This window comes from Ischnura elegans, chromosome 2 (genome assembly GCF_921293095.1).
Source record: "Ischnura elegans chromosome 2, ioIscEleg1.1, whole genome shotgun sequence".
NCBI lineage: Eukaryota > Metazoa > Arthropoda > Insecta > Odonata > Coenagrionidae > Ischnura > Ischnura elegans.
Window position 1 is genome coordinate 6,134,423 of NC_060247.1, and position 23,385 is coordinate 6,157,807.

At 37.1% G+C, this 23,385-nt stretch overlaps 1 protein-coding gene across 1 annotated transcript in view; it reads left to right on the forward strand.

Annotated features, from left to right (window-relative positions):
* The window catches only part of LOC124173956 (tyrosine-protein kinase Dnt-like), a 465,002-nt gene that overhangs the window by 297,540 nt on the left and 144,077 nt on the right, over positions 1–23,385 (forward strand). Inside the window, exon 5 of the mRNA XM_046553120.1 lies at positions 20,212–20,342. Within this exon, the coding sequence (XP_046409076.1) occupies positions 20,212–20,342 (131 nt within the window). The remainder of the gene's footprint in view (positions 1–20,211; positions 20,343–23,385) is intronic.

The window sequence follows — 23,385 nt, forward strand, 5'->3', positions numbered from 1 at the left end:
TGGAAAAGGAGGTTTCCATGCCTTTCAAAGGGCCTATCCACAAAACTTATTTGCACAACAACTGTCATTGTAGCCTGCGCTGTGCTGCACAATATGAGCTTGATATTACAAGATGTTCCTCTAGAGGAAGAATATGTTGAAGATGAAGTGGTTCCAGTGGAACCACCTAATGAGGAACTTGCATGGGTCGTAGATTGCTCTAAAAACTATTTTGAAAAAGTCAAATAGATACATTAGCTCGCAAAAATACCTTCAGTTTCTCCATTCAACATCAAAAGAAATTAAAAAATTGCATTTAAAATCGAGAAAAATTTCTCTGAGCCGACCACTGCGCGAAGACACCCGAGCGTTGCCGAGGCCAGGCGTGACGTCATAGGTGCCTAAACAACCGTAGGGAGTAGGGAAATACGCTGAGCGCATGGTGTAAAATTTGTTTTGAGGGAGTATTTAGCCGCTCATCGTCACTTTATTTTGTTCTGTTATTCTTGGGCAAGTTTTCCTTTTGCTATTGTGCCTAGATTATTACTTGGGATATTAATTATGCGGCATTGGGATGATGAAGTACAAGCGTTTCACTTCGTGTGTTTTGGTTATCAGAAAAATGGATGATAACGTTGCCACTCGTTCGAATAGTACACCTGAAACTCATCTACATCTATATAATACCCCGCAAGCCGCCTAAAAGGCGTGTGGCATGGGGTGTTAGGACACCAGCCTTTTTTTAGGACACCAAAAATTGATGCCACGACCATCATGGAATTTGTTAAGACAAATTATTGCTATACGTCGGCGGCAAATCGAGTTGTAAAAGAAACTTTTAATACTGGTGGATAACGATCGTAAGCTGTGCTGTTGACATTAGAGTAAGCTGTGCTGTTGAATTTGGCAACACCGAATTAACGGAGAAGGTAGTCCTATCCGTCCTACGGTACGAATTCACAGCAAAACAGTCTGCACACAATCCACATGTGAGATCGCGAATCGGTTCCGCTGCCAACACACACACAAGGTACAACCTATTTCAATAATATAGGTAAATCCATAAGCAATATACTAGCATATACCATAAAAATATAGTGGGAAATAGGCAAATACTCTTATCAAAAACTGGATGTCACTGTCACATTCTTATATTCATCACGTACAACTTACAATAACAGAACTCGTTGTGATGAAAACAACTATTTACTCACTGATTTAAACCCTTAAATTAGCCCACACAAGTGACACAGGTGACTTTTCTCACTACTATTCGTTGAAATAATGGAATAACAAACTTCACTCACAGTATTTATTTCAATAGCGTGATCGTGAAATGTCATATCTACGGTGAACAACGGAGATTAGCACGCCACTGACAATTTTTACACTACTGTTAGACATTTATCGATAGCGTAATAGCACTTTTTGCAATTCAATCACGATGGAACACTGATAACTCTTGGCCGATATTTTTCAACCTTGTCAAACTTTGTGCATTACAACCACTGGCACTGTGATTATTAGTATTAGCTTAACGGGAGATGTCACCTTGAAAATAGCACTATTTTTGCACAAAAATGTTCCTAGATGTCTCTAATCAGCGAGCAAAAGTTGCATTGACTGGAATTCACCCCATAATACAAGCACATACAGTCCTAAACGACGAATTCTCCGGTACCTACGAATAAACGGATGAAGTTGTTGTATATAAAAGCTAAGCGGACATTAGTAAACATCAAAATCGTTCTAATTACATACTTAAATGAATGATATGCCGTCGATAACATCAACTTACAATTAACGTATCCCCCTTCCAATGGCCGTGGCTCAGACTCCTACAACGGTGTTGTTTAGGTATTATAAAGTTTTTGGTTTAACTGCTCCAGTTTTATATTTTATGCCCTTACTCAGATATTAATATTATAAATAATGCAAAATATGAGGGCTTCCAAGCCTCTATCGTCGGATATTTATCTTTAAATATAAAATAATCAACAAGTCTAACAAACGAAGCTCTCACAACTGCTGGCAACTATTACAAACAATCACAACAATAGCTTCGCGTGATGTTTAGGCACCTTTGACGTCATCGAGGCTTCGTCGGCAGTGGCTTGGGGGGTGAGGGAGTTTTTCCCGCGCTTTAAAATTCGTTATATTTATCATTAAATATCTCGCGAAGGAAAACTCAGATTTACATGCGGTTTTCTTTGTTGTATTCAGAAAATAATTTTCTGTCCGCCTGTGAAATAAAAAAAATTCATGCAAGTTCCCCATTGGCAGCCAGGAGATGGTTTTGCTATGCGACAAGCATTAATTGATCGTATTTTCATTTAATTTGTGAGATAAACAATATCTTTAGAGTTTAATGCATTCAATATAATTAATATCATTCCTTGAAATTTCAATTTCTATTTAAGTAATCACCAACTAAAGCATTTCTAATATATATTTGCTTTCTTATTCATTGTAATTTTATATTTGTTTACCCATTTTACCAATAAATGTCTCCTTTGTATAGCTGAAACAAGTTTGATAAGAAGTAATTTGTGTAATTAAAATATCTGTCCAAATATCATAGAACCAATCTTCCCACCTTGATCTGATGATGCCTCGTCACACTGGGTGTCATGCATGCCCACCACCATCTCATTCATATCTGCAATTATGGAATGAAGCCAATAAATAATTAAATTTAATAATGCAAGCAAGTTTAACTTCATTCCCAAAAAAGAAGGCTGATTGAAGATTCTTTTGCCTTTTTTTAATTTTATAATAAAAAAATACTAAAATTATGGGAGGTACATGATATTTAATTGATTCTTGCCTTGTTTGCATTAGCACAAGGAGAAATAGGAAACTATAAAATGATATACCTTTCAATTTACTTATTTGAGTTACCATAAAATAATTTTAAAATAAAATTTAAAATATATGCATAAATAAATATCATATACATATATCCATCATTGAGACCCATCTCATTAGGATACATATATCTCACCTGTGGATATTACTTCAGTGTTATCACAATTATCTTGTGGTATGAGATGGTCTGCTTTTTCTATAACATTAAAAATAATTGTATTAAAAGAATGTAGATGTGATTTTAATATTAAAATGTTACCGAAACAAATCACAAATTAATTGTCACAGCAATACAAGTTTGACCATTAGTGGCCATAATATCTGCAGTTTAATTATTCCAAGGATACAGAAGACATGTTAATCAACTATGAGAGACAGTGGTAAAAAGCCACAAATAAAACATGAAAGATTTCTGAAACTTCTATAGTTAGATCGGTTTGTTAAATATTCATAATTTTTAAATCTTATTTTGTTTATATTTACTCACAGCTCCTTCCTTATTTTCATTTACTTCTGTTTATATCTAAATTTAAATACTCGCCGCAAGTATGCATGCACATTCCTTCAGGAGTAAATACTCATGCATATATTACCTAACTATTTATACATCACAAAATATTTACCTGCAATTTCATCAGGCGGCATGATGTTGGAATTGAAAAGTACGTATAGGGGTTGTAGCCATCAAATCTAGAAGAATATTTTGTACCTCTGCATCAATTACCAGGAATTTAGATGGCCTTCCTCCGCTAGTTTTCATACGATTTTGATTTCCCGTGGTCGATGCACTCCTTTTTTTGTATGTTAGACTACCATGGTTTGAATTAGGTCTCCGATCGATGCAATATAATAATTACTTCTTTTATTATTGATACAAAGGCCATTGAAATGAATGAATTTTTCGTGCACCAAAATTTTACCGGTAAAGTTAATTGACAAATAGGTATTCCATTCTGTAAAATTATAAAATGTTAACATACCTCTCGCGTTACGACAGACGACGTGTGGTACACCTGCGTTATGTGTCGCCAAACATCTTCTTTTCGACGAAGTGTTGGCATATCTCCTCTTTTATCTTCTTTTTATACATTTGCAAGTATATCCAGGGATACTTTCCTTTCCATTGGAGTATTATATCGATATTTATTAGACGCGGATGCCGTGATCGCGCTTCCGTGAATGTTATTGAAGTCACTCGAATTTACCGCGGTAGTGTGGCGCTGGTTGTCAAGTAAACAAATGTAACGTCGTCGGTGATTGGTCGATCAAATAAGCATTTGCTTGAGCATTTGCTTGACGAAGCTCGCCTTGTTTCAAATAAGGCCAGCTTGATCAAGACCAGCTTCGTCAAGACGAGCTTATTTGTTGACTATGAAAGCGGCAACCAAATAAGCTCGCCTTGACCAATAAGGCGGTCTTCATGAAGACGGTCTCAAGTAAACAATCAAGACGCGACTATGAATACGGCCCTTAGAGACTTAGTAATATTTTTCTAAACATATTTTTCCAAAGTAACATGTTTAAAATTTTTGCTGACAAATACAAGACTTCAGGACATGCGGGGCACAGTGGGACAGCTGAAATTGGGGCGCAGTGGGACAACTTGGATTGGGGCACAGTGGGACAACTCGAATTGGGGCACAGTTTGATGCCGAATTACAGCCCAGGAGCTTCGTACTATCAATATCCGTTACCTAAACGCACTCAAATTTCATATCATGCTTACTTTATAATGTTTTGGCTCCATATTGATGCTTTAGGATTTGAAGCAGTACATTTCAGTTAGTGAATGTGAGGGCAAAACTAAAGAATGGCAACAGCAATGAACATGAGAAAAGTAATGCCGAAGTAAATAATTAGTGTGAACCCCGATCGTATGCGACAATTTGTCTACATTTCCTGAATCCCACATCTGTTATATGGATGTGCTCTTTGTAAGGAACAGTTCAGTCTTGGCCAGAAGCGAGCTTGAGGTAGTGAGAAGAGAGAGGCTCATAAACATTAGTTGCTGCCACATTCCTCCTTACTACAAGTCTGCTCTGGGAACATTCAGTGATTTGCGTGAAAGAAAGAAAAACAGGCAATAAAACTTTATTTTTAAAGAGAATTTTGAGGCAAGATTGTTTATTACGTATTGTCTATTTAATTCAAATTATTTATAAATTGAAATTTTGAGATTCATAGCTTATAAAATAAATTACCACCATAGTAAACTGTGACTTAAAACTGCAGCACGACTGCACCACAGTCTCCTCTGCGCACGAAAAAATTAGTATATGAGTTAGCTCAGAGAAATAGAAAGAAATACCCGCCATCTTGCGATCAGAAAGACATCGCTGATGTTGGTTTATTTTACGTTTTTTTGAAGTAGAATCCTTCGATTAGCCTTCGAAAACCAGAAGCAACCTCACTGGCCAGAGACGTGGGCTTCTATAGGACGGTTGTGAGTGCATTTTTTTCCGATCTATCAGCTCTTTATGTCAACATGTATTTTCCGATGGAGGTGTAATCATGATGAAAGTGGTTCCACTACCGTTCAACTCCAGGAAAAGTGATAGCCCTCAAAGGTGAAAACAAGTAGGTGAAGTTACCTCCTCTGAAAGAGGCTCCTCGATGTCATTGAGCTATATTATAAAGGTTCAGGTTAATACAATTCCTCCATTTCTTGTGTTGTCTAGAGTGAAATTCCTCCAAAAAATACTGTTGAAGTGTCCCATAGGATCAGTAGGTGCCGCATGTCCTTCTGAATGGATGGCTATCAATTTATTTTTACTGGTTTTAAAATATTTCATCGATCACGCAAATTTAAAAAAAAAACCTGCATTGGTAGTTTTACATAACCACGAATCATATATTTCTGCCGATACTATTGAGTTAGTAAAAATGAATGGGTGGTACTTTTTACTTTGTCACCTCACTGCAATCAATTAGATAACTGTTTGTTTGGCCTTTTGAAAAAATATTGAAATGACCGCAAATGGCCTATAAACCACCCAGGAGAGAGAATAACAATTTGCATCTTGGTTGAATACAGCACACAAAAAAGCATTTACATCTAATAATACATATTATTTTTACTTTCGGTTCAACCAGGATATGCCCTGTTAACCCAAGTATTTTTAATGACAAAGACCTTGCCCAAGAAACTGTCAAAGATCAGTTTGTTGGACCTTTAGAATTTCACTTAGAAACCGAGTAAAATCTCGAAAGCCCAGGACAACCCGGGTTGAAACTTCGTTTTAGAGAGCATAGTTTTCCCCCCTGAGGAATAACGTCCAAAATCTAGCAGGCTAATATCTAAACATGCTAGACAAAAGAAAAGATAGGAGATACCTACGGACACACCAGTTAAAAAGAGACTGGAAAATATCATCAATAATAAATAAAATAATATCATCAAAGGAAAGAGAGAAAAAACAGCCTGGTCATAAGAAAATGTTGAAAAATGAGCGATAAAATGTCACGAAAATTTAAGATTTTCACATTAAAGAACTAAAAAACAGATTGGAAATGGAAGATACAGTTTCAGAATAAGGTGACTAAATTTACCACCAAGGACAGTTGGCAGAACTTCAGCCATTAGCGTAATTAAATGTTGATGAAAAACATTGCATGCAGTGTTTTAAAGTTTATAATTACATGACTTAATATTTTTTATCAGCACATGTATCTTGAACAAAAATTTCTTGATTAAAATGTTCGCTTGCATGTATATTTCACCTATTAATGTTAATTAATTCATTTGTACCCTCAATTAATTTAAACTTTGTATTTTATTGAGTAATGCAAGCCTGTCCCACTCTGCCCCGTGCACTGTCCCACTCTGCCCCAGCTTGGGGCAGAGTGGGACACTTTTCAACAAAGAAGAAACTTGAGTATTTCAACTATTTTAAGTTAGTTGGATTACTTGCGAATTTTTTAATAAGTTGAGGAATATACTCTTTAAGCAATGGCACCAAAATCTTCCATTTTCCAATAATTCAGTGGGAAATAAAAATTAAATGCTAAAACTGTCCCACTGTGCCCCAGTCTCCCCTACTCTCTGGGATCCATACTCTCCCTTTAGGACAACAATTATGAAAATGAAATAAGTATTTAAATAGGTACTATGCAACTAGATGCAACGCTCAAAATTCCATTGTTTTACGATTTTAACCCTCATATGGATTTGCTGCGCCTTAGCGGCGCTCGTGGTTTTTAAAGTGGTGTAAAAAGTTTCCATTCCAATAGACCATTTTGAAATTTTCAGTAGTCTATTTTTTCTGCTTTCTTCGTCTACGTCTAAAATTTTGTTTGCATAGTGTTGATATTTTACATTTTATTGGCCTCTAATGAAAAAAGTTACGTCGTTGGATTTATGGCGCCGCTGCGGCGCTCAGTATTTCCTCGTCCCTACGTCGGGGACTGCACTTTAAATGTTAATGTAAGAGCAATTATGTTTTGTATGAAATGATATAATCTATTTATAATCATATTATTTAATTTTCTAAACATTATAAACAAAATGTAATTGTTAAACAAAAGGAAAATATTACTATGCTAATTTTGCTTTCTATTTTCGCTAAGAATCGTAATGTCCCTCGATATAATGTTCATTGGCTAAACTTCATCTTTTTACAAGAATTATTCACAGAAACTCTTGGCTAAAGTTGTTTATTTCCTGGGCCTCCTACTTAGTTTTCCTAGTGCCGATTATTTCCTCGTCGCTACGTCAGGGACTGCACTCGGAACGCTAATGTCAAAGCAATTATGCTTCGTATGAAATGCTATAATCTATTTATAATCCTATTATTTAATACTTAAAACTTATTAATCAAGTGAAATTGTTTAACAAAAGGAAAATATTACAATACCAATTGTGCTTTTTCTTTTAGCTAAGAATCATTATGCTTGCCTCGTCATAATGTTCATTGACAAAACTTCATCGTTTTGCAAGAATTATTCATAGAAACCCATGGCTACGCTAGGTTGTTTTTTCCATGGCTTCCGTCTTAGTTTTGCTTGGGCACCTTCTCCGCTCCGCGTCCACATACCTGCCATGGTGATAGTCACCTTTGAGTAAATCCCAGTGTTACTCTGTTTAGAATTACACCAATCAGCAATTCTAAGAAAATTTTAACACAATGATCTGAAATCGTAGAATATTGCTTTCTCACCGACGTGTGAATATTTCTCGTTGAATGAGCAACTGTACTTGCCAGGAGATTCAGAGGTTTCACAGACTACCGTGAAGAACACATCGCACGGTTACTGTTATATGTCTTGTACTTCTCATTCGAAAATATTCCTTTGCAGCTACGATAGTCTATACAAAATTTTTGGCGTTTATATAATTACCGATGACGTATCAGTTTACCATTGGGGTGAAATCAAGATAACTACCCAACTAATTGTGTGATAGAAAATTATTTCTTTTTCCTGACCATTACTTCAGTATTTACTGGTAAAAGTCGTTTCATGATGAATAGGAGAATAGAAAATTTCCGTTAAGTGAAAGTTTATAAATATATTTCTCGTTTCTTTGTGTACTCAAATGCACATATATTTTATTTATTGGGGTTTTTTCTTAAGTGAAGGGGTGAGTGAGGAGGAGTAAGGAGAAGGAATGCCAGGTAGGTTGTTTTGAGGTGAAGGGGTGGTAGTGTGTCGACTGCCAAGGATCAGGGAATACCCAGATCGTTAGGCCAGGTAAGAGTAGAAAACCCTTATCGCGAAAAAGGTTGGGAGTGCAAGGAGACAATTAGATACAATAGCCTTCTTTTTCTTAATCCTTCCATCGCTGCATGAGGGACAAGGAACAAAAGCCTTGTCAAAACGCCTCGCAGTGGCCCTCCCTTCATTCCAGCTCGGGTGGGTCATTAGGGTGGAGAGAAGTTCAATCAAGTTTTGTGGGAGGGGGGAAGAAGGCGGTGAATGACGAATAAGGAAGCTTAGTGGGAAGGTATGGATAGTCTTAATGTTTGGGTCAGTTAAACTCTACGGAAAGAAAAGATGAGGGAAGTCCTCCCAACTTGAGGGTATTTTTGTCACCTAAGAACATTCTTCCATCCGTCCCTCATGCAGAGCTGGACGAAAGAAAATAGGCACCTGTTCCTTCTTCCCAACCTCCTATAACCCATACTTCTAAGAAGTTATTTTCTTGGATTTCCCCCCAATCCAGGAGTAAAACCTCAGCTGGTGCACTCCCACACATCACATTTACTCGTCCGTGTCTAAGGAAACGTCCTCAGTGAGGAAATGGGGCTCCGTGGTCGGAAAAAAATATCGGCTCTTCTAGCTCCACCTCCGAAGCGGCGTTGTGTTGTTGGACACGCCGCTAAATATACCATATTCGTTATATTTCAAAACACATAGGACTTTTTTTAAAGTTGCAGGTTATAAGCTCCCAGAATATTCGTAAGATTTGTCTTGATTGCCAGAATCCTGTAAAAATCACGAAAGTAACACTCGTTTCTTCTCACTTGACCTACAGCTGTTTTATTATTAACGTTTAATAACTTATCCTTCTGTATACACTGCAAAGACAAAACATATGGGTGGACACAGTGAAGGAAAATTATGTCATATGGGCATAAATGAATTTTTTTCGGTCCTCATTTTTAGTATTTAGATACATAAAAATATAAACAATATAAACATTAAAAAGTGGAGTTTTTCCAGCACAGAATATCAGAAAAAATATTTCTAACAACCATTACACACGAAAATAAAACTTTCATTCGAAAATAACAAACAAAGGGAACAGAAATAGAGAGCATTACGGCAACAAATGGAAAAGAATGCAGCGTTCAAGATTTTTTGTTATAACTTCCACAATAATGGGTCAAATGTAGCAAAACACGGTGAGAAATAAAGATAATAGATGTATTTACCATTATCAATCAGAAAAATTGTAAATTCAAGCTGACTTTGAAAGATAATAACAAAATATGACGCGGCGCCGCTGCGGCGCCGAAAATCCAACGACGTAACTAAATTTGTAAATCCATATGAGGGTTAAACAGCAAAAGAATTTCATGACATTATAGAAAAATCTGTGAGGAACTATCAAATAAAATGCTTTCAGTATTGCCTGTCTACCGCAATATATTCACCCATCCTTTGTCTCGTGTACTTATTACATTTCTTGGCAATTGACGTGGAATGCAGCAAAACTCAGAAATTCTTCAATTTGGATCCGATCCCCATCGAGTATTGGACATTCCGTAAACAGATGGAATCCTCAAACAATCGCGTACATGTTAGGATGGCACGTGACCTCGAGCCAACGCACAATGTACAGGTTAACTGACAACATTCATCGAGGATAAGACGGTAATGGAACTATTTGGAATGTGTTGATGAACACTTAAGATTTTCCTCGGGAATGGGGACAAATGCAGAAAAGTATTGGCACTCATTGGTTTAACACCACCCAATAATACTTCGTCCTCTCTTAACCCATTAATGCCCAGAAGATTTTTTTCAAAATATTTTACTTTTTTTCGCTCAAATTATGATTAGACATCATATCTGATGCGGGAAAAATGTTTTTAAAAATCTCTAACATTTGCATAGTACTTAATCCTATACGTATCTTAAGATGCGTCTGGGCACTTGAGGGGTCAAATATGTACATTATCATCTAATTGTGTAGATGCACGTTTTTGCTGTATAATTCATTACTAATGTCTTCATAAGTAGTTTTTAATACTTGAATTTGTATTTTTATGCATCAATGCATCAAATATTATAATCCTGAGTATTGTTATGGTATTATAACATGAACAATTTACATTTGAATTTTGAAATTTTACAGCAGTGTGAGCCTTTATCTCAGTTTTCTATACCGTAGCCATCCCTGTACAACTAGTTCATCCAAGCCTCATTTAAAATAGGTGAATCACCATTTGTTATTCTTATTGCTGTCCAGTAATTTGCCAGGAATTGATTGCACAGGTCCATTTCACCCATGTGAGAATTGAATTCTGCGATCGCCACTGGCATTGTAACATTATTTTTTTCTTTCTGGAAACAGAATAACAAACAGCAGTTTTCATTTCATTATATATGCTATTGGTAATCATGGTAACTACGTTATTATCATTGTTAGAAACTATTCAATTTCACCTGAGCAGTCCCCTGCTTTGATTTTTGAAATGCAGCTTTTTCTGGAAGGTTAGATGCTATTTTCACAGTGCTCCAGTGCCACACAAGCTCCTTCCAGTCAACTTTCTAAGCACTTTTCTGATGCAAATAAGTTGTCAACAAATATGTTTGTACCTGGTAGTAATTACACTCATCCACAAGTCCTAAAACTATATCTCCTCATTGACCAAGATCTGTTCTCTCAAGGTTGGCTCCAGCATGATTAAGGTGGCCACTTGATTCGGAAATACTCCATAATTTAAACCCAAATCTTACTAGTTTCCCTTATACATTTGCTTGCAGCCATATCTACCAAAGTATGGGGTGATTGATTCATACACCAAACAGTATTATCCAGTGCTTGCAATTTTGAAAGTATCGTTCAAAATCTCAAACAAAGGTTGAACTTTACATAGCCTATCCTTGCCATCATTCTTCCCATTATCTGCCAGATGCAGAAACCTTAAAATTTCTTCAAACCTGTTCCTTCGCATTGACTGAGAAAATATTTTGATGGTGCAGTCTGGAGATGACCTCCAATAAAGCCATCGACTAGGAAAATTGTGATAACCTGAGAAGAGCAATATTCCAAACACTTAATAAATCTCTACGATTTGCAGCACTAAGAATTTACTAACATTTTTAACAATTGGTCAGAAAACTTTTCTTGAATTTTTGTGCTGACAGCGTTGATGGCTGAGCTATTTCAACGACGATTTCACCTCTGCTCCGTCACCAAGGTACGTCATCTCTTCTCAATGGCAAATGGGAGCCCCTATGCTGTTTTCTTGAATTATATATCAAGGAGTGTGCAACAAAAGCAACAAAAAATCATTTACAAAAAAGACAGTTGAGAAGTTATTAAATCGCCGATTCCTCCTTGTGTCAGATATATCCTGCGGAAACTTGAACTGGAATACTTAGTACAAAGTTTTGGATACGTAGCGTAGGGCATAGTTTATTTACCAATGGTCACCAAAGTTACTTATTTCCTAAACTGATTTCCGGCTTGCAATCTGGATTTCATTTCCAGTGGAAAGTTTTACGAGAAACAAAGTAATCAATCCGTTCCACCGTCGGCGATACAGAATAGCAGTGATGCCAGGACAGCGGCGGATACATATGCGGGGCGAAGGTGGCTCGCGTCCCCCTCTGACGGGGCTACTCGCATTGCCTAACATTGCAGAACTACAATTATAACTCTTTTATAGCATGAGATGGCATTGCCTTGCATATGTGTATAATCATTTTAAATAAGACTTTTCAAAACTTTGCATGCTACTTGATTATTTTTCATTACGAGAGGTAGCTCAAGATATCTTTTGCCCCCCCTGAATTTTTATTTGTCAGCCGCCCCCCTTACTGTGTCAGGATAGGCAATTTGATATCGCGAGCATTTACCATTCCAGAAATACAATACCGATTCATTTCATGCTTCCCATGAAAGTAATTTATCACAATTCAAATGAGGTTACACCACAATTCTGAGAAAATACCTGTTTTTGCTGTACTTAAATATAACATTGCCTTTGAGTCATCATACAATTAGATGGTTATAATAATTATTTATTTATATAATCAATAAATAGAATGAAACATAGCTATAAGTCAAAAATTGAATTTTTAGTCCCACAAGTGCCAAGACGTATCTTTAGGTACGTCAAAACTTTACTGGTTAGTTTTGTTATGATCTCGAAAGAAAAATAAATCTCTTTAAGAAGATGATATTCCTTATACATTTAAAATAAAACTGGTAGAAACTGGATACAGATAACTCAATTCTTTATAAGAAAATATAATTTTTATATTACCATAGCATGGCGATTTCTGAGTAGTTCATGACCAGGTATGTGTAAGTAAGCATGACAATTGCAAATATAGGCTAAAAAATCTAAACCACTTGCATAACATTTGAAGGCTTTTTTCTGCCATATTGCCAAGAAATTGCATAATCAACAAGCTAATGAGTATTTAGGAATTTTTAAAGTATGACGTATCTAAAGATACGTCTGGGCACTAATGGGTTAAGTCTGGCGATAACCGCCAACTCACATTTCTTAAAATAAAACGGACACGGAAAGGTAATATGAAACCATTTAGAAGATAACATTTAGCTCTCCCTGTTCCGGGATCCCGGGAATGTAACACAAGACGGGAAAGCAATCTGATATCTTTTTTCGAGAGGAAAACTTAGCTCTGCACACCTGTTCCTTTGAAAATGTAACCCGATTCAGAAACTTGATCTGATTAGATTACCGAGTGAAAATTAAAGCGGATTGGGGATTGTGAACAGCAGCGATTTTAGGCGTGGACACTTAACCACCTTTCATTCAACTGACATTCGTAAATAAACTCTAATACCGAAAATTAATTTACACTAGTTTTGCATGAAGGGTTATTTTAAAAGAGCTTTAATTATACGAATTTATTAATTATAAATACGAATATTAAATTATAAATACGAATTTAATTTTAAAAGAGCTGCTCCTTAGATTTTCTGTGGAGCCAGTGTGACTTATGATCCGACACGGTGCGACTGGTCAGCGAGGAACACAAAATTGCCAAACGCTTCTTCTCGTTGAAGCACTAAAGTCGAAGCGGATATTTTTCCAACGTTTCATATGTTTGCAACTATCAGAGTTTACTAAGGCCTTCGCCGAGCGAGAGAGTCAAATTTCCTTCATGCCCTACGCTCTGAAGTGAAATATTGATGACAGTATCAACCTCATAATTATGGTAAAAAGTTTTCCCTATGTGTTCTCAGTATTCTGAGGCGGATGTGAACCAAATTTTGTCATAATCAGCTATTTTATGTATTGAACTATTGTAGTAATTGCGCCCATTATTCGTTGCCTTTTTCTCAAATTCAGTAATTAGTATTAAGCTTTTTGCCCTTCTAAACTACAGTGAAGACTACAAAAATATGAGGTTTTTTGTTAACTGACCGTGATCACTAGTAAATATTTGGAGAAGAAATAACTATTTTGCGTGGAAAATATTTTTATAATAATGTTTACCATTTGGCTTCTTGCCAGTTCTTTTTCTGAATATTCTACTTTGGAAATATTTGAGCTAGAAAAATATGAGTGCGAAAAGAAGCAGCTGTAACGCTATTGAAAATCTCTCATCTCTCTTTTGCTCACTCTCGTGATTTCCTCGCGCCGAGGTTAAATCGTTCCGCACTGATTCGAGTTTAATGCCACTTGCAGACAGATGAAATCGCTGGTTTTGCGAAGAAAAATAAATCAGTTTGTGAGTCGCGGAGCGAGTACGCCTTCGGTCGGGCGTAAAAATATTCATGGTGGCGGGTCCAGGCCGGTCCGGTGGTGTGCGGCTCTCAGAAACAAGCTTGCAATTTGTTGGCCGAATTTGCTGAATGCATTTTCGGTGCGAACTGTTATCTCTCCCGAGTTGACCAGCCAGCCTCGGGTTTCATGTGGTTGTTCGACCGCGAATCAAATTCAAATCGGGAGAGGGTCGGGGAGGAAACGAAATGGGGGGGAGAGTGACAATCAATGGTTCATTAGCTTTCTCTGCTCCGCTGTATCATGTTCATGTCCACCCATGAGGACTAAATTACGAATGCGCCTCCGTAATGGAAACGTTTTTTGCATCGCACCATGATTTCATTTCAGCAAATACGACGGTGAATCAATAAAAGTTTTTAAAAATTGATATAATTTTTATTGCAATTATAGTCTTTTTGAATAAATAACATTATATGGAATTTGATTTGAACATTAATTATGTTGCGCCATTAAAGGTTGAAATTGAAGCTGTTTTATGTCTGCATTCTCTCATACATTTTTCTTTCGGCTTCGTCCATCTCCGGATTTGTGGTAAACTTTCAACCCATACATGTTCTCTAAAAGCTTTTTGCTATGGTAAAATTTTAATTAATTATCGGAGTAATTACAAAAAAGAAATAATACTATAACCCATTTTATCCGTTTAGAGGCGAATACAACGTTTGGTAAAGGTAATCGATAAAATAACGCCATTCGTTCAAATAATTGGGCTACTTTAATGCTATTTTATAGGAATTCGCAGAGCAAAGAGTTCGTAGCGGTACAACGGCACTAATGTCAGATGGAGTTAGATTGGATTTGTGAAGTGATGTAAATACAAATATCATAATGATTTTTTTTGTATAAATTGAATCTTCTTTCTTTTTGTCCTTGGTAAAAGAAGGAGTATTTATCGTTCTGCATTACCTTCCCTCAGTGAAGTAAGCACACAAGTTATTATTTTTTTTCTGATAAACGCATAGTTGGTTCACAATCGCCCTTGTCTTCAGCGTCTATAACTTAAGTCACTTTTGGTGTATAGTGACATCCTATTCCTTCATGGAATTTACTCTTTACGTTTCCTTAGCATTGGAAACCACGGAGTTACCATGCACTTTTAAACGAAACTTTGATTTTATACTTTTTGATAATTTTTTAAAATCCATCTATTTTGGTATTTTCATTTCCAATGTTTTTATTTTATAAAATATATTTCCCATCAATTATTTCACAAAAGACTTTGATACGTAAAATTCCCTGAATGCTGAAGGAATTACTACTATTCCCTTGTTTGTGCAGCGAAGCCCTTTTCCTTTAAATTAAAGCCAGAGCTGTCTATAGGCTTAGGCACTCAGATATTTTGCGATGCAATATCTTTAGCACATGGAACACCAAAATTTATTGGCAAAATGCTCGAGGGTTGTGATGAAATATGAATTCATTTATCCTTCTGAACATAAATCATAGATTTTTTCCATCCTATCGAATACATAAATCGTAAAATTATATTCGCTTCCTCGTTGCGTTGCGTCTTATATTTTTTCAAATATGTGCCTAGAGCATCGGTCTTCCATCAAAATAATCTGCAGGCGTTATTTTCTCTTGGATAGCATCAGTGTTGGATCTTTTAAACTGGACCTGGGGTTGGATGACCATTTTTATGGCTTCATTTGCCAAGCACCGAAAACTAAATCACTCTGTTGCTTTGTACCAGCATTTCATTTGCTTCGAAATGCTAATTTTATTTCTTTATTGTCAATGCTTGCTCCCTATTTCGCCGCTACTCATGGAAGGAAATCGTACTCAGAACCAAGTTATTATTAACTACTCGTTTAATACTTACCCAACTGCTTAAGTTAAATATATAAAAAGCGAAAATTGTTCACAAAATATTTCTGTGGGTGAATTGAATGGAATTGCTTCGGTCTGTGGCTTAGGTAATTGGTTTCTATGAAGTCGTATCTATGCCTGCGACACCGAGCGAAACTTGGGAAAATTACCAATTTGTCACTATGATAAAATGGGAATATACTACAATAATTTCATTTAATGAACTACTCATTTGTGAACACGTGTGTCTCATATTTGTACTTTATTTTATCTTTGAGATTCTAGTTATGAAATTACGAATGAATTGGTATGTTAATATCCTCTCATGACCCAAGAGAGATATTTTCCAACCAAAATACGGGTTAACATATGATTTTACGTGGGAACTAGAAGGAAATTAACTAGCGATAATCACTTAGCAGGCGGGGTCTGAAACAATACTAATCATTACTACGTTTGTAAGAAAAAAAGCGAATCAGTAACGTTTTTAAGTTCATTTATTCTTCGGTCAAGGAAGATTGGAGACGAATTGAGAGAGGTACAGATAATAAGTAGAATTGCAATTTCATATCCTTAGTAGACAATATTGATTATGGCTTGGGCAGTTAAAAACTCTCATTTGAATTATGTGTTTATGGTAAGAAATGGTGAAAAATATATACTAACTCGATATTTGCACCAAAGTTGCTACAAATGGGTATTTAGACGAGAGGACGATTATTAGGGTGCCCAAAGTTGATTTTTATTGAAATGTTTATTCGGAAGGAGGTAACACCTGGATTCTAATGATAAGAGTCAGCAAAACTTACACTGAAAAAAAAAGTAAGTGGGAGGTTTTAATTGGTGTCTAATAAGAAATTTGTTGGAATGATTTCTTTCCGATATATTTGTGAGGGAAAAGAGCAATCACTTGAATGGTAAAACGTTTCAAAAGAAACTATCAAACGTGTGTTGTGAGGTTTTGTTATCAGGTTTAGGCATATCCTAATGAAACTACTAAAAAAAGTCGAGATGAAGGGAACGAAAACAATGCAAAATAAACTTCTTGGTCACTTTATTCGCAAGGATCCTTTTTCGCATCCTCCATCGCACATCAAAAAGTTTCCTATTTTTTCCCTATGATTATTTTATGCTTTTCAGTAGCGAAGAGAAAATATGTAACAATCATGGATGCTCCTTCACTCATGAACTCGAAGTGATGTTTATTCATTAGAGTTTTCAATTTTTTCATAATTTTTAGAGCAAAAACTCCTTCATCCGTGGTGATAAAGATACTTCAAAGAGTATTCAAGAAACCATATATATTTTTTTTCTTAGACGTTGGAGTCGCGTTGCGAAAATGAGGAGAAAGGAACAGGATATATAGGTGGTCTAGAAGGAATGTTATTTAGGCGCGTGTAGGGATACGTGGTGAAGGCTTATACCGTTAAGGGTTTCGTGTGAGGGCTCCTTTTAGGGAACGGACAGATCGGCGTCGATCGATCTTCAGCGGATCCGATAATTCACTTTGCGGTTGGGAGAACCCATGGGGAGTTGGGGAGGTAGGGCCCTTTTTTTCCAGTGGCGGAACAACAAATAAGCCTGGGCGATTATTGGCCAAATCAGGGGCGAAAGCATTGAGGTGGGTCGGCGAAAGTGAAAGGGCGGTGGGCGAGGTGGATGTGGCCAACGAAGGTGGAGGTGATGACGGCGTAAAAATGACCAGATACCTTTCGGTTATCGGGAAAGCCACTGATATCGACTCGAAGTTAATTGCTTGAAGTTTACGGCTGATAACATGCAGCATATAATGAGTCAATCCATCATGCAATTGTTACGGTGCGACTCAATTATGGTAATAGCCAAAAAATATGAAGCATTTATGGGTGGACTCATAAATTAGGATTTTTGTGTCCACCCATTAATTTATATGGTCCACCCGTAATACAAAATATTTAAAAGTATCACACGGAAATAGTTAAGTATTTGCCATAGCATATTTTTCCTGCCAGAGATGGTATGCATAGAATTCGTAATACTTACTTGTATTCATTTGAGTTAAAATTGCATTTTATGGCTGTTCATTTTTTATGGCAAAGAATTTAAACTGGAAAAGCAAGAGAACAGTTATCAAAAATTAAATGGACGTGTAATTTGTTTACTTCACTGAATGACAAAGGCTTGCAGGGCCGCTCCTATGTATTCATCGTCAAAGGTGTAGTTTTGGGTGAAGCACAGGCTACCAGAAAAATGTAAAACCAATTTCAAGTTATATTTTTAGGCAAAAATAAATGGAAACTTGAACATAAGACATCACCCACTGAGAAGCTGAATTGTAGAGAAGAATTATACGTAGATTTAAGTAGTTTTCTCTGCAATCCAATTCTACTGCAGATTTTGTGCTCCCTCTTCACTTTGATAGAGATGATCTTCACGAATCGCTGGTATGCCCCGGGGAAACGTGTTCATCGGCTATTTTTTATGGCTATACCTTCATTTTTGTTTTTTCTTCAATTCCACGGACGTGCGTGAGATTTATCCGCTCTGGGGGGGTCAGTGATTGACTGTTCGATTATCTTGGTGTCTGAGGGCTTCTGATAAAGGCATGTGAGGATAAAAAATGGCAGGGCTACGTTCAAAAAGAAAATAAATCGACGCGATAATTGCACCGTGGGTCACATTGGGATTGGTGAACTTTAATCGATGGACCGCATTGATTTGCGCCATCTACTTCCGGCTTACATTCTTTTTCAAAACCGATCAACCGGACAGAATACGGTGAAAATGAGCGAACTGCGCAAAATGGACCCTCCACGCTGCTGCAGCAGTTTTAATTGGAAACGGAATCACGTCCGCATCTATGCGCTATCCTATGAGCCTCCGCGGCGACATGCGGTGAAGTTCAGTAATAGGGAAAAATCCACATGGGACACAAAATGGAAAATGAATGGGAATCGGTTGTTACGCATATGAAGAAAAACGAGAGAGAATTTAATCAATCGTGTGACATACTTACTTATTCGGACCACAAAGATGTGCATTCAGAAGTTACTCATGGGAAGCAGGGGTTCCGATGGCTATCTCTTTCTTTAAAATTTCCAATAATAATTTTCTTTATAAATACATTTTTCATTATAATATCTGTCATGATATGTTTTTCAAATTTAAACAAAACCGTCTAAACGATTGTATAATCTATGAACACCCAGAATTAAATTTCACTTTTTCATGGATTTAAAGTATCTAATTTTCGCCAAAGAAGTACGCAATTTTTTAAAATGCTGCCATCAAACAAGTCAATAATTATATCCCTGCATAGATTCCATTCAAGGGTTTTTCTAAGCTTTTGTTTTGAATTCTGATAAGAGTGGGCTGAGAATGTTGACTGTATCCCTCTGCCATGCAATCATACTCACGCATTTATTTATTACTAATGTAAACAGTGAGCATGTTTTTCCCTCCATGAGAATTATACAGAAGTTACTTAGATTATTTTGCATCCTAAGTTACATACGTTCCAATTCCGATTCGCTTCTCGGTGAATGGTAGGGCTACCAATATATTGCTAAGCATTACCTTTTTTGCTCTATTTTTGACTCAATGAATACAATTTTAGGGCTCTTATAATGCATTTCAATATTGTTTCGGAATTTATTATAGAATAACTTTTTTCTGATCCCAAAAAAATCCATTTTATTAATTTTTTGGCTGTTAGATTCCCGTAATTTTTACATTGAAGTTTATTTAGCAATCTGATTCAAATCTGTTCAGTAGCCGAAGTATTACGAGCATTTAACCAAAAGATGGAAAGTCAACTTAGAAGCGGGCATCAAATGCCTTGAGGTACTTTTTATATGGATATTATTAAGCTTATATTCTGATTGAGTTTTAGTGAGTCAGTTTTCCGTTGTAACAGATTTTTTTTCATGTAATTAAATTTTGAAAATGCTGCCTGCTCCTTAATTCTTTAACATATCTGTTTAAGCAGTGTGCCATTAGCATATCCATGATTTTTTAATGTTAAGTGTGAGGTATTAAAGTTACTTCTCTTGATGTATGGCAGTCAATTTTACTATAATGATGAAGTATACCATTCAAAAATTAGTTTTTATCGAGTAACACTTGCCATTTACCTCCACAGGGTTCGGTTCCCGTGCACGGGTCTTCGAAGTGCGGAAATTGAGATCGTGATGCAGCTGAACGTGAGCACTTACAACCCACTGCACAACGAAACGTCACTCAATTTCCGGAGGAACAAGATTTGCCTCAAAGGTAAGGCCAGAATAAGCATTAAAGAGCTAAATAATTTAAGACATTGGCAAAAATACGACATAATAATAAATAAGAATGTCTCTCTGCATGATTTCCGCACTACTCGATCAAATCTGCTGGCCGAGGATTTAAAGTGTGTTGCTGCGGCGATATAAAAACATGGCTTGGTGAATATATTGAAGAGTATGGGTTGATTATTAAAATTCTCATTCTCATATTGAATATAGGATTGCTTCTTTGACATTTGCTACGACTTTATAGTCTATTCCAGCCACATTTCTTGGACACCGGTGAACAATGAGCATTACGTTTAACTGTTCTCATAATCTATCCATTCAGTTGAGACTTATGTAAACTGTATAATGATCGAGACTTATCCTTAGTTCGAATAATTTCCTTTTTATAGGTAGTGCTCACAATCCTTTTGTGATATTTACCAATGGTGTTTGCCGACTTTACTAATCACTTTTAATGAATTTTTTATTTGCCTGGTATCGAAAATGTCATGGCTCAAAATTTGAAGGAAGCGTTCCGTTTCAAATTACTAACGATATCGACTGTTCACTTTTATGAAAACAATGAGTAAGGAAATCAATAATTATTGAATAAATCAATCATTATAATTAGCAGCGTAATACTTCTGTTTCCATAGAGTACTTGAAATGGTTGCGTTAACTATGCAATATTATTAAAGCGCTTCAGTGACCTTGTCTGAAACGTTTTCTTCAGATCCAAATCGATAAAATCATAGGATATTCATTGTAATCTCCGGTAAATGTTGATTACTCAGCGAATAACTTGCGCATATTTGATAGCTGAGAGAACTCAATCCAGAATGATGAACAGGGGTTGTAAATTTCTCTAATCCATACTAGCGGTGAGAATGTAAGTAGTTCCATCCGAACCCTCGCACTTCGATGGTTTTTGTTTGGGATGTCTGATGGCATCACGCGACATTCGAACCCAGAACCCTTCGTATCTGTCGCCCAGCACTCTACTCTAGCTATTGGGCTACAACGCTCACTAATGGCTCAAAGAATTTGAAAAAAATGAGCATGGGCTCAGTTTGGATTCCCTCAGTATTCTGTGATTGAAATTTCGGATGATTCCGTTTTGATCGCCACAGCCCATCCACCCACCGGCCAATCATCGCATTCAACCCGTTCGAGTGGAATCCGGGCGTTTATGACGAATTATTGATTGCGATGTGACGGAATATTGGGGCTGTCCGCAGTGTCAACCGATTCCTTTCCAGTCATCACTTTAATTCTCTTCGCCCGATCGAAATGCTTCCTGCATGACGACAGGAATCGAGCCATTGGGAGAAGAGATCTCATGTTTCCAATAGGGCTAAAGCGCGGCGAACCGTTATTATTAAGCGGTGAGCTAATCCCCATATCCGCCCGAGATATCGGAGAGACCGGCCCTCCTGCTGAAAAGATGCGTTTTGTGACACTTCCCAAACCTCGGATGCATATCCCTAATCGAATTCGCCCCACAGCCGGGTATGAATGGACAGAGAGAGAGAGACAAATCACAATCGCCGCCCGCATTGCCGCCCAATGTCCCTCCTGTGTGATCCTTTCCCCTCGATCGGTGAATAATTAGCGTCGCAACGCGTGCGAACGCTCAGACCCGTGCGTGTGCAAGCATTTCCGTTTTCAATCCCTTTTCATTGCCTACCGCCTCGTGTCATACCCAGGGCCCTCTTCGTCTCTCGTTGAATGTCAACAGAGGTGGTGTGGTGGCCTCCCACCCGGTCGGCCTGGGTTTAAATCTCTGAGATGGATGAGATTTTCAAATCCCGGCTCTGTACGCTCCTTCCTTCAGTTATAAGCGTAGGGCACTGTAAGTACAGCAAATCGTAGGATTTTCCTCCCTCATAGGTAAGTATTTCCTTTTCGTAGAAACATGGAAGTATGATTTAGCTAGTAGTGGGCCCTGGTCGCTTCTTTAGTGGCGAGGGTATTCCCGTCCCACCCTTCCTTCCCATCCTTCCCCTGGAGATATCGTCGGACTCCTATCGCGGCGATGCCTCCCATCCTTTTTCCTTCCTCTATCCTTCACCTCTCGAGATGGCGCGGACGCATAAGTCTCAGACTTGGTTCCCGGCCCTCGAGAGTGTATCCCGTGTATCCGATGCGGGCCCGCCCTGGGTTCCCGAATCCACTGTAGGTAAGTGCAGCACTCGGTCCGTCAGATAGCCGTGGTCCCCTTGGCGCCTTTCGTCAGGAGCAGACTGATGCCGATGCCGGGTTTTTCTTCACTCTTCCCTTATGGCGCAAATGACCTCCTGGACCTTTAACGTCAATACTACTTCCTCCTTTCCATCCCTAGTAGAAGCCTTAAGCCTCATTCATAAGAATTGTTTTTGATTGCCTTAAAATAAACCCGATCCGCATGTACTGAAGGTATTATTAATTGTATTCATTGCAGTGGGATTTTAATAGTTTTCAAAACTAACAATATGAAATGTGATCTTTTTAGCAATTGAATGGGTCAAAATTATGTTTAAATTATGCTTAAAAATTCTTAGGAAGCCATTTTAATTTGGTGTTAACAAGCAGAGGTTCTGCTTAAGTTAAACATCTGGTAGTCATCCAGTATTTTTAGGAGTCGATTTAAGAGAATGGCATTGAGATTTGTGGTTGTGTGGTATTATTCCACATCTCTAGCCACTGATTCTTAAAGTATCAGGTGTTGAAGGAACTTTATGCTATTTGCAATTAACCGATCATGCTTTGAATTTGACTCGGAGTGTACTTCTAGGACTGTACCATGGTGGGTTTTTCTTGTTTTCAAGTTTGCAACTGGACTTTCTCCAAATGATGTTCTTTAGTGAGATCATTATGAACTCATATTCTATCCTGAAATGTTGTTCATAGATTACATGTTGTACGAGAGATTAATTTATCCACCAGAAAGAAAAAAAGGTATCATTTAGAACATATCATTATCATAGTTTATTCATTAATGGCACCAAAACATACCTTCTTTTTATTTGAAATTAACAATTGTTTAGTGTTGACTTCGAAATATAATA